This window comes from Microcaecilia unicolor, chromosome 4 (genome assembly GCF_901765095.1).
Source record: "Microcaecilia unicolor chromosome 4, aMicUni1.1, whole genome shotgun sequence".
Lineage (NCBI taxonomy): Eukaryota > Metazoa > Chordata > Amphibia > Gymnophiona > Siphonopidae > Microcaecilia > Microcaecilia unicolor.
In genome coordinates, this window is record NC_044034.1 from 265,244,316 (window position 1) to 265,258,981 (window position 14,666).

The 14,666-nt window shown below is 39.1% G+C and overlaps 1 protein-coding gene across 1 annotated transcript in view; it reads left to right on the forward strand.

The window, feature by feature from the left end:
• The window catches only part of GAS6 (growth arrest specific 6), a 132,171-nt gene that overhangs the window by 93,810 nt on the left and 23,695 nt on the right, over positions 1–14,666 (forward strand). The window contains exons 8-10 of the mRNA XM_030201493.1: positions 874–995; positions 5,218–5,336; positions 7,218–7,407. Of these exons, the coding sequence (XP_030057353.1) occupies positions 874–995; positions 5,218–5,336; positions 7,218–7,407 (431 nt within the window). The remainder of the gene's footprint in view (positions 1–873; positions 996–5,217; positions 5,337–7,217; positions 7,408–14,666) is intronic.

Below are 14,666 nucleotides of genomic sequence, written 5' to 3' on the forward strand. Positions count from 1 at the left end.
AACATGTATACATTTAGATCAGGAACTGTGCTGATTATGCTATAAACTTGATTTTTGCATATGTTGTCAATATAGAAAAAATGTCCAGGTCTGGACATTCACAGTTTGTAGTGTTGAAAAACATTTTTCTTTACAAAAGGTGTGCTGAACATGGAACCATTTTGTAAAATACCTATAAGGCTATGAGAAATAAGATATAGTTGGTGGCATGTCTAGCAGGAGCAGACAATTTACAAAGGAACACATTAAAAAAAAGTGTCATCACATGATAGGTTTTGAATGCATAAGTACTGGTACTTATCTACATGGTGAGTCTGTGCTTGTAGGTACAGTAGAGTTCCAATTTAACCGAGCTTAGATTATCCAGTGTTTCGGACGGTCAGTAATCTGTAGCCTCTCTACCCCTACTCCCCCCCCCTCAAAAAAAAAAGTCTTTTTGCCCTCCCATCCATAGCCCCTCCCTTCCCATGCCTATCTAACAGTCCCTGGTGGTCTAGTAGTAAAATCAGGGCAGGAGTGATTCCCAGTTGCTCCTGCCCATGCAGGCTTTGCCTTCAAAATGGCTTCCGTGCCCTAGTTATGGGGAGTTCCCAGATAGCTTTGAGTGAAGGCCTTAGTGCTTCATCTGTGCATTAGGGGCTTTTGAAGTAGTTTCTGACTGGGTTGGAAGCCCAAGAAAATAGGAGGCAGCTGCTTGGTCAAAAGTATCAGTGGTCAAAATTCTTGATCTAATCTTTAATTGTGATTGTATTGTAAAAGGTTACTTGGAAGTTTGAGTGGGAGGGTTAGATAGAGACAAAATTAAGCATATAATTAAATTATGACACAACTTATTATGTGGAATAAGCAAATCTTTTGTTCTTGGGTATGCAGATGTGGATGAATGTGAAGAGAAACGATGTGAACAGATGTGTGTCAACTCACCTGGGAACTACACGTGTTATTGTGATGGCAGAGGCGGTGTTAAACTATCCCAGGACATGAATACCTGTGAGGTAGTTTTTTGTTTTTTTTTGCTGCGGTAGTTTTCTATAACGAAAGAGGTGTGTTCACAGGCAAATGTACTTCTAAGTAACTACAGAGAATTTAATTACATTTCCTAAAATACTGCAGTGACTTTGAAGTTCTTGGATTTCAAGTGGCATATCGTAGGCAGCTAAGGAAGAGAGTTCTAGAAGATTAACTATAGGTCAAACCTTGCTGTCCTTTCTGTTGTCGGCAAGGTTCTTCTAGATCAGTGTCCTCTGTTCCAGCTTGAATTTCTTCTGATTGCTTGCAAATTTGTGAGTTTATTGTATAGTGGTACTATTTTAGGACAGATTTAGCTGTACAGGTGAATGTTTTTTTGAGAAAAAGCATTCCGCGCATAAAAAAAATCTATCTGTATAGCAACTATGAGCACATAATTTGATCAATGCAGCTACCATTCAAGTGATCCTCGGGGGTGTAACAGTTGCCTTTGCTTCTCCAAATTGTAATGCAAGTTGGAGACAAGGAGCTATTTTGATTGCTGTGCTGATTTTATGCATAAACATAGTTCAAACTAGTAACAATAGTTCTTGTGTTTTGAAATTCTCCTTGCACTGCTTTTGTGCTAGCGGTTTTCTTGTCGTTGTTGATTGTGCCATGTTAACAAACAAGTATGAATCCTAAAGCACGAACATGTAATAGATATAAGTCTGTTAGCAGTGTGCTGCATCACCTAGAAAATATTACTGCCCTCTTTAGTGCAAATGTTGACATTCAATATCTTCTATTTTTGTTGATCCAAAGTCTTTTAAATAGTAAGTTCCTGTGTTGCTAAAAATGCAGATGGTTTGCCTTTTCAGAACTTTGAATAGTATGATACTATAGTATGCCGTGCTAGGCTGGAATGCGTCTATAGCGGACCAATGTACCACTTTGCTGAAGGAAATAGCTATAATGAAGCAATTTCCATGGTAACCTGGGAAGGTTTTCACTTTGCTTTACTTCCGGTTATGCTCTAATCCCCCTTCTCCCACTGAAATTATCTGAGCATCTCAGTAGCACGGGATCTCCAATACAACTTGCAGGAGGTTGGAAATCACTGTAAGGACAGTCTTAAGTCTCTGCTGCACATTAATATGCAACTGATGGAGAAGACAGTGTTCTATTTAAAGTTATTTTTTTCTTTTGAAAGATGTATAGTGTTTTTTTTTTAAACTGGAATGATCTTCATGTCCTCTTATTTGAATCACTTCTCTAAAAAGAGAACTTCTAGGATACCTATGTTCCTCAGCATAGAAATCTGAAAGAAAGTGTTATCCATTACACTTGTCTTTCATTCATATACAATACTTGTTCTTATATACTGTGATTACCCAACAATTTAGTTCAGTGATTTATTTGCAGCAAGGTTGGAACCTGTAGATGATTTTATTATTAAGGATTGGGTTTGGGAACCAACAATTTGGTCAAATCATTTAAAACTATAATTTACTTTGTAATGTAAGGAGAAAACTAAGAAATCAAACCATGGGAAAAATCAACTCTGAAAAATTTTGGAATTCGGTTATAAATATTTTAATACAACAAACTGAAATTAATGATTTACCAGTTTTATGGGATGAGGTTTGCAGTTGGGTTTTAGATGACGTAGCCCCTGTTCAAGTTAAGAGAGGCTCAGATAAAAAGAAATCTAGTTGGTGTGATGAAGTTACTGGTATTCAAAAGAGGATGCGTGAAATTAGAGAGACAAAGATGTAAAGATCCTACTGAGTCACATCAGTTAGCATGGAGAAAGATTATAAGTGAATATAAATCCCAGATAAAACCAAATTGAGATGATATTCAGCTTATTTGGGTAAGGATCAGTTGGATTTAAAGAAACTTTACTTTTTGGTTAGCACAATGACTGATATGAGAGCTGTTGGCATCTAATGAAATAGTCACCTCAGTTTTTAGGTCTAAGGTGAACGCTAGGAGAGAAATTCCCTCAAGTACAACACCCATTAGAGTATATTCAAGATCTGAATGAAGAGTCGGATGTTATTCATGCTGATATAAATTGGAATAAGTTCTCTCATCCTCCTATTTCTTTAGGGGGTCTTTTACAAAGCCGTGGTAAAAAACAGGTGGTGGTAAATGCTGAGACACCTGTTATATTCCTGTGGGCGTCTCATCTTTACCGCCAGCTGATTTTTACCATGAGCTAAAAATGCTAGTGCAGCTTTGTAAAAGGCCTCCTTAGTTAGAAAATGTTTACACCGTTATTCTAGGCCCCACTGTTCACTGGATGTCTGCCCAGCATACTTGTTACAAAATGTTCCTTTTAACATTTCTTTATCAGGGAATAATCAATTTGTTGAATGCGGGTAGATTTCCCAGAGACAAGGGGACATATATATATTGACTCCCCCAAAAATCCAAGATTACAGTTGGGCATGGTATCTAACTATAGGCCAGTTGCATCCATACCCTTGCTGGTTAAACTTATGGAGGGTGTGATTGTGGAACAACTGACTACTTATCTTGAGCAGCATAATATTTTGCATGATTCTCAGTCAGGCTTCTGAAGTGGTTATAGCACCGAGATAGTATGGACAACACTGTCAGGAGAAGCCAGACAGAAGGTTAGTCTGGGTAATAGAGGTCTACTAATGCAATTCGATAAGCCTAGTGCTTTTGACCTGTTGGACTATGAGGTATTACTGGCTATTCTGGACTATTATAGAATAGGTGGCTCAGGTTTAGGGGGTTCCTGATGTGTAGAAGCTATAAGGTGAAAATGAAAGGAGTGTTATCTGATAAGTGGTTCCCAAGCTGTGGAGTCCCTCAAGGGTCCCCTGTATCTCCAATTTTGTTCAATCTAGGTCAAAGGTTTTCTAGATTTAATTTTTGATTGTTAATCTATGCGGATGACATTACAATGTTTATCCCTTTTGAGGAAGAGCTTTTGGGTGTAGTCTCCCGTATTAAGAAGGGTTTAGAAATATTAGAAGACTGGGCAGCAACTTGTAAATTAAAGCTAAATAAGGACAAAATTAGGGTTTTAGTGTTTAGCTCTCCTTTAATCCTATTAATGAGGACGTTTTAAATGTTGATGGTATAAACATTTCCTCTGGAAACTCAATTGAAAATATTAGGCGTGGTTTTTGATAAATACCTTAGGCCCAGGAGATAGCAGGTAGAGTCTTTAAGGTACTTTGGAAGTTGAGACGAATATGATCTAATTTTTCTGCAGAAATGTTTAGATTGATAGCCCAGACTTTGGTACTGTCCCAGGTAGTCTACATGGGCTGTAGAGATAAGCTAATTAAGAAAATTCTAACTCTGCTAAACACAACAGCTCGTCTGATTTATAAGATACCAAACGTTTGAGATAGTCACCTCATTGCTGGTACATTTACATTGGCTGCCTATTCAGGCACATGTAGTGTTTAAAGGGGCCCTTTACTAAAGCTTAGCTGAAGTTATCTGCAGCAGGGCTCATGTTATTCCTATGGGCCCTGCTGCAGATAACTCGAGCTAAACTTTAGTAAAAGACTCCCTAAGTAAAGAAGTAAAGAACTAATTAACCAACATTTTAAAAATTTCTGAAATAAGTAGGTCTTCAGTTTTCATGTAAACTGCATATAATTATTTTCTTGCTCAATATCTAATGAAACAACGTCCAACAACTAGCAGCATAATAATGAATAGACGATAAAAAATGTTGTTCCTTTATTTAACCCTTTTCACAGGTGGAAAATGGAATAACAAATACCTATGTTTACAAGAAGCTATCCCTGGGGGGGGGGGGGGGGTGAATTTAACAATTCCATTGAATATGAAAGCTAAGCCATAAAGTCTAAAAAGTGCTTAATTTGAATTTAAAAATGGGCCTCTATGTGTACGAGAACCCATAATGACTAGAACACAACCCCTTACACTCCTTTATTCAGAAGGTCTCACTGTATAGCTGCATATCCTGATCCTCTTGTCTTCTTTCATCCCTCTGTAACGCCAATTGTATCTCTTCTCTGTTACGGTGATGCCATAACAGATCTATGCAAGCCACATTGAGCCTGCAAATAGGTGGGAAAATGTGGGATACAAGTGCAATAAATAAAATAATAAATAAATATCAATGTAGCTGAATCAAAAGTGGAGATGCTTTTGTCATATTTGTCATCAAGCACACAGCAGTATTCTGCAGCATTTGCAGTATTTTTATTTGATTAATTTATGTATCTCTGAATACTCTTTTAATTCTAGGATTTAATACCTTGTGTACCTCTTGCTACTGAAAAGAGCATAAAGTCCCTGTACTTGGGCAGAATGTTCAGTGGTACTCCTGTGGTCAGGCTCCGCTTCAAGAGAAAACAACCCACCAGGTGAGAGGCATGTACAACTAAAAATTAGTATGGCATGTGCATTCAGTTCTGAAATATGAAATAGGAAATCACATGAATTCAACTAGAGATGTTCAGGTCAGCTGCTGAATGTATCTATATCTATTACAGGTAATTTTCATCAATCCTATTTGTTTGCTTTTCAGCGCTATGGCTATTTTTAGCCTGCTTTTCAAAGGGAAGAAGACTTATGAGTTCACTATGTCCCTACCCCTTGTATACCCTTGTATACACTAGATATTTGCATAACTTGCTTGACATTCTGCTGTTTCATCCAGAGTCGTATTCTGACATGCTTCCTTTATTGCATGTAAAAGTATATACATTTTTAAGCTTCATCCAAGAAATGGGCATTCTTAGTTGTAGGGAAAGAAAGTACATGTGATGAATGACTTTCAAAGGGAAGCACTGTATGCCATTATATGGTTTTTCATGTTTTGAAAATGTGCTTGCAGCCTAGTAGATGCAATAAACACATAGGTGACAAACCCTGTATTTAAAAATAACCTCCACAATATAATGTGATTTTCAGACTAGAATCATCTGTGTCAATTTCAACACTGCATAAATTTTATTTTTAATAGAGTACAAACCTTATACAAATGACATGGTTCTTCTTTGATCGTGTTTAGGTGGGGTCATGGGGGTTGAATGGGAAAGAAAGTTGTGTATTTGTGGAGGACTTCCATATGAAACTTTACATGCAGCGTTTTATTTAGCTGCAGAGAAAGCCATAAATTAAGGTTATCACTCTGTAGTGAAAGACCCCCTTGTCTCAATTTAGGCATCAAATTGATATCTTTTTGACACTTAACTTTTTTCATATTTAATTTTGATGAATATCATGAAAACTCAGCAGATTGAGACTGATTCAGTAACTCAACAGCAGTGCTATATGCTGCCAAGCAGAGTATACAGGGTTAATTCTCAGATCAGAACTGCAACTTCGCCAGTTCCACTTGGTACAGATTCCAACATAACAGCCACCAAGGAAAAGAATGCACAACAAAAGCATCTAGTGCCCAGATTTGGGAACCACAGTTAATGTGCCACAGAGGGAGCTGTTGTGCATGATTCTTGCCTAGGACCTTCCGTGTGATGACTGGCTTACATGCAAAGATGAGGGAATACATAAACTAGTGGAAATATGCCAGGTAGTTGCATATAGAGGCTTATGGTACTGGAACCCAGTGACAATTTAGATTGAGCTAGATAGGTCCAAAATAAAAATTGACAAGTACCATAGGGCAGTTTCCAAAAGTCCACTCAAATTCAAGCTATTTGGGTACTTTGGGAAACTACCCAGGTAGTTTCTTTTTCAAAACTAGTTTCAGATATGTGCTTGCAAATGGGATATATGTATATTTTGCAATTGCTATTTCTGCAGGCAGCCAATTGCAGGGGGGGGGGGGGGGGGTGTGGGTTAAAACAGAACTACATTTAAAAATCAATTTTTGTTGACTTAAACACCCTCAAATGTGTGTGTTTTTAACCTGATTATCCTATCAGAGTAACTGTCTTTACACCATAATGGATTGTTGTTTTTTGTTGGTTTTTTTTGCAGTAAGATGCTATATTAAATGAACCTTTTAGTGAATAGACCACAATATGGTATTTTTTAAGAGCAGATTGGATATCTGGGTAGTATAATTTATAGTGAATCTTTCCTGGGCACTGGGCTGGATTAGATAAACTTTGGCCCTATTCCCTGAATGATGTGAGAAGTTTAGGTTTGTAAACTCTTCCTGCTTATGGTTGTAGCTCAAAATTGCACACTGTAGGAGTCATTTAGGAAGCTGGCAAACACACACTGTTTCTTTAAACTATAAGTAATGGTTTGTTTCTTGACACCCATGTGGTCAGACTTGTGGCAGAATTCGACTTTAGAACCTTTGATCCTGAAGGTGTCCTTTTCTTTGCTGGAGGCCATCAAGAGAGTACATGGATTGTGTTGGCTTTGCGCAGCGGAAAGCTAGAACTTCAACTGAAGTACAGTGGGATAGGTCGTGTGACCAGCAGTGGGCCAGTTATCAATCATGGAATGTGGCAAATGGTAAGTCTGGTTGATACGACTCAAATACATCTTATGACATAAACATTTTTGTTACCTTTTCTTATTAATATTATGAGGTCTTTTCCTAAAGATTTGAACAAACTATCACAAGACCCGTTTTATTCCTGTAGGTCCTGTTGCAGATAACTTGCTCTAACCTGCAGTAAAAAAAAAAAACCCTTTAGTGTTTTAATTTATTGACAAGCTAGGAAAAAGTTGAGTTCCCTTCCTGCCCTTCTCCAAAAGAAAATGATTGTACGTCTTAAAAGAATAGAAGAGCTCTCTATGCTGCTGAGGGGACAGTTTTTCTTTGCAGACTTATCTCCTCCAGTATCATGATGCACATCATTTGACAGTATATTGGACTGAATTCTGAAAAAATACCTACTCATAGAGCAAGCAAGGTACGTCTAGCAGCCCAAGAATGGATTTCTAATGTTTAGAAAGCATACACCCCTAAACAAAACTGGCTGCAGATTGGAACTGGGAAATTAATGGTATGAAAATTTTAATTTCTATTTTCTTCATGAAATGGTGAGTTGTAATTCGTTCTGTTAAGGGTCTCTCAGTATGAATTATGACTGTCTGTGTTCAAATATTTTTTATTAAATTTTCCATGAAAGAAGAAAAAACCTAGAATTAAACAGCTTTGAATAACATATATGTGTATCCATACATCTGCAGTTTCCAGGACTTTCTACATTATTCTTCATCACAGATAATTTCAGCTAATTTGATAGAGCTATGACTTTTTAAATGTGAAGAACTCTCTTTAACCAAATTTAGAAGAATTTCTAGCAGAAATCCCTTCATAAACTTCAGCAAATAAAGATACCATCCTGTTTTGGACCCTGTATTTAGGAGGAAGACATTTTATTTGGGTTTATAGATTGGGGCTTTATTTTTTAAGAAAAGATTCAAAAGTTGAGAAATGGGTTCTTAATAATATAGAACACAAAGAATTATGGGCCCCTTTTACAAAGCGGCGGGAAGCCCAACGTGGGCTTACCATTCGCTAAAAAGGAAGTACCGCCGGGCTACCGCAGCAGCCCGGTGGTATTTGCCAGCCCCAGTGCGCCGTCATATCCTGCTGGTGTGTACCTGGTGGTAATTGGGCAGTGCTGCGCTCTGCCCAGTTATCGCCAGATTAGCGCTGGAGCCCTTACTGCCACCTCAATGGGTGGCGGTATGGGCTCTCCCCGAAATGGCTGCGCAGCAAGTGCTTCATTTCCCGCATAGCCATTTCTTTTTTAAAAAAAGACCTACCTTTTACCCATTGCGGTAAAAGGGAGCCTCGACGTGTGTCATAAACACGCACCATCGCCAGTGCAGGCCCCCTTTTGTTGCAGCTTGGTAAAAGGGGCCCTTTGTCATGACCCCACTGTAAGTTATGGAATTCCTGTAGGTAGAATATGGAAGGAATTTGATAATATTTCATGGAATACTTACTATAATTTATTTCAAAAATATGCTGCTTCTTTTTGTGTGTTGGATATCTGTCCCCTTATATAGTGAAGGTAGCTCCATTGTTTTTTCATTGAAATGTTTTTTTTATTCATGGATTAATTACCAGCTGTCTGAAGTTGTTTTTTTTCTAATAATATGGTGGTGGAAATGATAATAACACCTATTCCCTAAGATCCAAAGCAATCTAAACAGGTGGTTGCCAATTATAGACCTGTGGCTTCTATCCCCTTTTTTATTATGCTCATGAAGGGTCTGGTTGCATCACATTTGATCCACTATTTAGAAATGCTTGATATCTCGCCTACAGTCCAATCTGGATTTCGCCCGTTCTTTAGTAGGGAGATGGTGTTGGGATTACTGTTAGACCATGTAAGACCATTGCTGAGTGAAGGAAAGTGCACCTTACGCCTTCAATTTGATTTATCATCCGCTTTTGATTTGGTAGACCACACTTTGTTGCTGCAGAATCTAGAGGAGATAGGAATCACGGGTAAAGTCGTGAAGTGGTTTAATGGTTGTTTTGAGTTGTAAATCTTATAGAGTTAAACTACATTCAGACCTATCATTTAGCAGGAATAACCCATGCGAGGTTCCGCAAGGTTCCCTGCTGTCCCCAATTTTATTTAATGTCTTTTTACGATCTTTAAGTTTATTATTAACTAGTTCAGAGCTGCATGAAACTGTTAGAAGGGTGGATGCATATACATAAATTGAAACTTAATACGGAGAAAACAAAATTTCTATGCTTTCATTCAAGACCTGAACAAATTTCTCTGTCACTTATCAATAATGTTAACCTGAGATTCCAAAATCTTTAAGATTGGCTAATAAAATAGAATGATCTACAGGGTCAAACTGGAGCAGCACTGATTGGGTACCACATCTTAAGGAGTTTCTAATTCTAGTTAATAAAACAAGAAGCAACAATTCCATACTATGATTGCTTCTAAAGCCAAACTGAGAGTCATGAAGACAAGAAAATGTATCCAAATAACATGTTAGTCTCGTTCCCACTATAGCTTCTATTGATTTTTCAAATAGAGGTATACTAGCAATTAGTTGAAAACTAGAAGGCCATGACCTATCCAGATTACTAGATTTTGGAATAGGGGTAAGTGCTATCCGTCCAAACTCTGGGAAACTGACCTTCCTGTATTAACTAAAGAAACGATCCATAACATAATATTCAAAAGATAAAAAAAGACAGTGATCTAGTACACTATCAGGCTTATTTTCGAAAGAGAAGGGCGGCCTTCTTTCAACACAAATTGGGAGATGGGTGTCCTTCTCCTTCTCCCAGGGTCGCCAAAATCGGCATAATTGAAAGCCGATTTTGGGCGTCCTCAACTGCTTTCCGTCGCAGGGACGACCAAAGTTCATGGGGGCGTGTCAGAAGCATAGCATAGTGAAGGCGGGACTGGGGCGTGCTTAGCACATGAGCATCCTCGGCCCATAATGGAAAAAAGAAGGGCGTTCCTGACGAGCACTTGGACAACTTTACTTGGTCCATTTTTTCTTGCAACCAAGCCTTAAAAAGGTGCCCGAACTGACCAGATGACCATCGGAGGGAATCAGGGATGACCTCCCCTTACTCCCTCAGTGGTCACTAACCCCCTCCCACCCTCAAAAAAAAAAAAAGCCTTTAAAAATATTTTTTTGCCAGCTTCAAATGTCATACCCAGCTCCCTGACAAGCAGTATGCAGGTCCCTGGAGCAGTTTTAGTGGGTGCAGTGCATTTCAGGCAGACGGACCCATGCCCATCCCCCCCCCCATTGCCTGTAACACTTGTGGTGGTAAATGTGAGCCCTCCAAAACCCACGACAAACCCACTGTACCCACATGTACGTGCCCCCATTCACCCATAAGGGCTATGGTAGTGTTGTACAGTTGTGGGGAGTGGGTTTTGGGGGGCTCAGCACCCAAGGAAAGGGAGCTATGCACCTTGAAGCAATTTATGAAGTCCACTGCAGTGCCCCCTAGGGTGCCCGGTTGGTGTCCTGGCATGTGAGGGAGACCAGTGCACTACGAATGCTGGCTCCTCCCACAGCCAAAGGGCTTGGATTTGGTCATTTCTGAGATGGGCGTCCTCGGTTTCCATTATCGCTGAAAACCGAGGACGACCATCTCTAAGGATGAGCATCTCTAAGGTCAACCTAAATGTTGAGATTTGGGCGTCCCCGACCATATTATCGAAACGAAAGATGGACGCCTATCTTTTGATAATACGGGTTTCCCCGCCCCTTCGCTGGGATGTCCTGCGAGAATGTCCTTACGAAAACATGGGCCCCCCATTCGATTATGCCCCTCCACGAGGCTCATTTTCAAAGCACATACACTTACAAATTGAATAGGTTACTATGGAACTGTGTAAGTCTATGTTCTTTGAAATTGAGCACCGTTATGTGTGAGAAAGTTTATGAACTAATAAAGGGATTTCATCACAAGATATTAAATCAAAAGATGACCAAAACTGATCTACAAAAGTTTGTTTATGCAAAAGAGAAGATGACGATGCCCTGTTTATTACAGTGAGAGACTGCATCTCTTCTAATTCTGTCCTTATCAACTTTAGAAAAAAAAAAAGTCCACAAGAGATTGAGTATCCAGTTGTATAGCTACAGTGACATTGCTTGGTTTAGGGGGTTGAATTAATTTGTTGATTGTCTGAAATAGTATCTTCAAAGGAGAAGATTCTATAGTAGTACAGTAAGATCTTTTAGTCTTAGTCAAGTTAAATTTTTATTGTGCCATCAAGGATTTCCAGGACTGCTTAATATCCCAATTATTAAATTTCCTCCATGCTCTCTCTACACAATGACATTTCTGTTTCATTTTTAATAACATATCATACCAAGGTGCAATTTTTCTAACAATTGTAGTCCTTTTTATGCAAAGGTGCAACCCTATCTAATACTTCATCAACAGAGCAATCCCAGTTACACAACATTTGACACGGATCAGATAAATTATATAACAATTAAAGCAAATTGTGAAGGCAATCCCCTCCTAATACTTCTGTCTGAACAACCATATACAATAATGGAGAAGATAGGTAAAGAGTCAACTGGCAGTAAATCTGACCATACAGTAAATTTATAGGTTCGAGAGGTGACGCCTCAAGAAGCCCCCGGCTGAATAATTTAAAAGCTTACAGGGGCTGGGCTGCTTCATCATCGGCAACCACCTCTACAAATTTTTCTCTTATTGCTTTTCCTTTACTTAGAAATTTCACTACACAAATTACTTAGCTTTCATTCCATTTAGGCTCTCAGGACGCTGAATATGACCATGACCAACGGTGGCCAGCGTTTCGTCACCTGCCTCAGGGTCAAATGGTCTGCGTCAATCTGTAAAGGAAAAATAATAATGAGATCAGCAAACTAAATAACATAGCACTAGTCTCATCCTAAAATTTTCAAAGACCTTAGCTTAAAGAATACTCAGCTTCAGCGGGCCAGCAAAAGAAAAAAAAGCAATAAGAGAAAAATTTGTAGAGGTGGTTGCCGATGATGAAGCAGCCCAGCCCCTGTGAGCTTTTAAATTATTCAGCCGGGGGCTTCTTGAGGCGTCACCTCTCGAACCTATAAATTTACTGTATGTTCAGATTTACTGCCAGTTGACTCTTTACCTATCTTCTCCATTATTGTATATGGTTGTTCAGACAGAAATTATATAACAAGACATTAAAAACTGCCAAAAATGAGTCTTTTCTCTATCTTTCCTCTAGTAGCTACAGATTCAAATTTAGGAATAGAAAGCACTTGACATACAAATATTTAAATTAAAACTCAGCAAAAAATAGTCAGACCATAAAACCAATTGCCAATTAGTATTAGATACGATATAAGAAGGATTAAGAACTGACCACTACACTACTCCAGGGACCTGCATGCTGCTCTAGTGCACCGTCATATCCTGCTGGTGTGTACCTGGCGGTAATCAGCCAGTGCTGTGCGCTGCCCAGTTACTGCCAGATTAGCACTGGAGCCCTTAACCGCCACCTATAGAGGACACCTATATGTGGGTACAGTGGGTTTATGGTGAGTTTTGGAGGGCTAACAGTTTCCACCACAAATGTGACAGGTAGAGGTAGATAGGTACCAGAGTCTCCCACGCCATGGTGCACTGCACTGACCACTACACTATTCCAGGGACCTGCATGCTGCTCTAATAGACCTGGCTCTAACATCTGAGGCTGTCATAGAGGTTGCTAAATCATATTTGTATTCACATTTTTTGGGGGGTGGTAGGGTGTCAGTGATCACTGGGGAGGTATTGGGGGTCACCCCTGATTCCTTCCAGTGGTCATTTGGTCATTTAGGGCACCCTTTTGTGCCATATTAATTATAAAAACAGGTCTATCTCAAAATGTCTTAGGTTTAGTCCTGGACGGTTTTGTTTTGTTCCATTATGGCTGAAAAACGTCTAAGTGTTAGGAAGATCCAAATCCTGCCTTTAACACATACCTGTCACACACCCTTGTGATTTGAACACACTTCTGATGGACTTCATAGAAAAATGTCTAAAATTGGTTTTGAAAATACCAATTTGGATGTTTTTGTGAGGAAAAACGTCCAAATGCAGATTTATGCCACTTTTTGGATGTTTTTCTCTTTTGAAAATGAGCTCCATAGATAGGTAAGAGAGTAAGAAGAGTTAGAAAGTAAGGTGACTAATTTAACGAAAGGTGCACATGAGGTCAGAGGGATGGTCAAATATTATCTCAGCTAGGGTAAGAGTGGATAAACATGTCCTGCTGAAGTATGTGCAGCCTGTGTCACTCCTTGTGTGTGTGAGTGAGACTAACAAGTTAGTAACTTCTTCCATTAAAGGCCTGGTTGAAGAGCCAAGCTTTCACCTGCTTCATGAAGCTGTTGCTATCTCCTTGATGTGGACTATAACCAGGGCTTTTTTTGAGGGGGTACTTGGGGGTACTGAGTACCGGCACCTTTTCCATTGTCTGCTAAAACTGACCCATGGTCCCCAAGTTTTAATGAAACACTGCCTTGTTATAGATTCTGTGATTGGTTGCAGGGGGCCTGTTTATTGTGGGGTGGGTCTCTCAGTGATCACTCCAACCCTGAAGGATGGCCTGGCATTTGAGTACCGGCACCTCTTTTGCTAGAAAAAAACGCACAGACTATAAAATTATGATGTGTTTGAATACTTACGTTAGGTTTTTTTTTTTAGCTATTTGATATTGTTTTGCCTGAGATGATTCTGTAATCTTCTTAAAAGCTTTCAATAAAAAAGAGTGTATATTTTAACTCCACTTCCACTCCGCCCAAACTCTGCTCCGTGAAACACCTGCCTATTATCTGCTGGATTCTATATATCATGCCTAGCATTCCGCTCCTAAATCTACACATATTCCATAACAATGTGTGAAATTTAATTGGCTTAAGCCAATCAGCATTGTTAACAGCACTTAACCAATAATGAGCAATAATTAGAATTTATGCTCACAACTTGCTAAGCATATTCTGTAACGCACTGTGCCTAAATTCTAAAGTGCACAGTTCAAAAGGGGCATGGCTATGGGTGGGGAAAAAAGGCATTTTGTGGGTGTTCCCAAATTTGCACATGTTGTTATACAATATGACTCAGTCCACGTAAATCTACGTGCAGGGATTTACGCCACATTTTCATTGGTATAAATGGAGGCAAGTAGTTTTAGGTGCTGGGCTTTCAACTAAGCATATTTTATATACCGTGTGTATATATTATAGAATACACTTAGGTGAAGATGATTTCCATGCAGATTTTCAGGCACCATGTATAGACTCTCCCC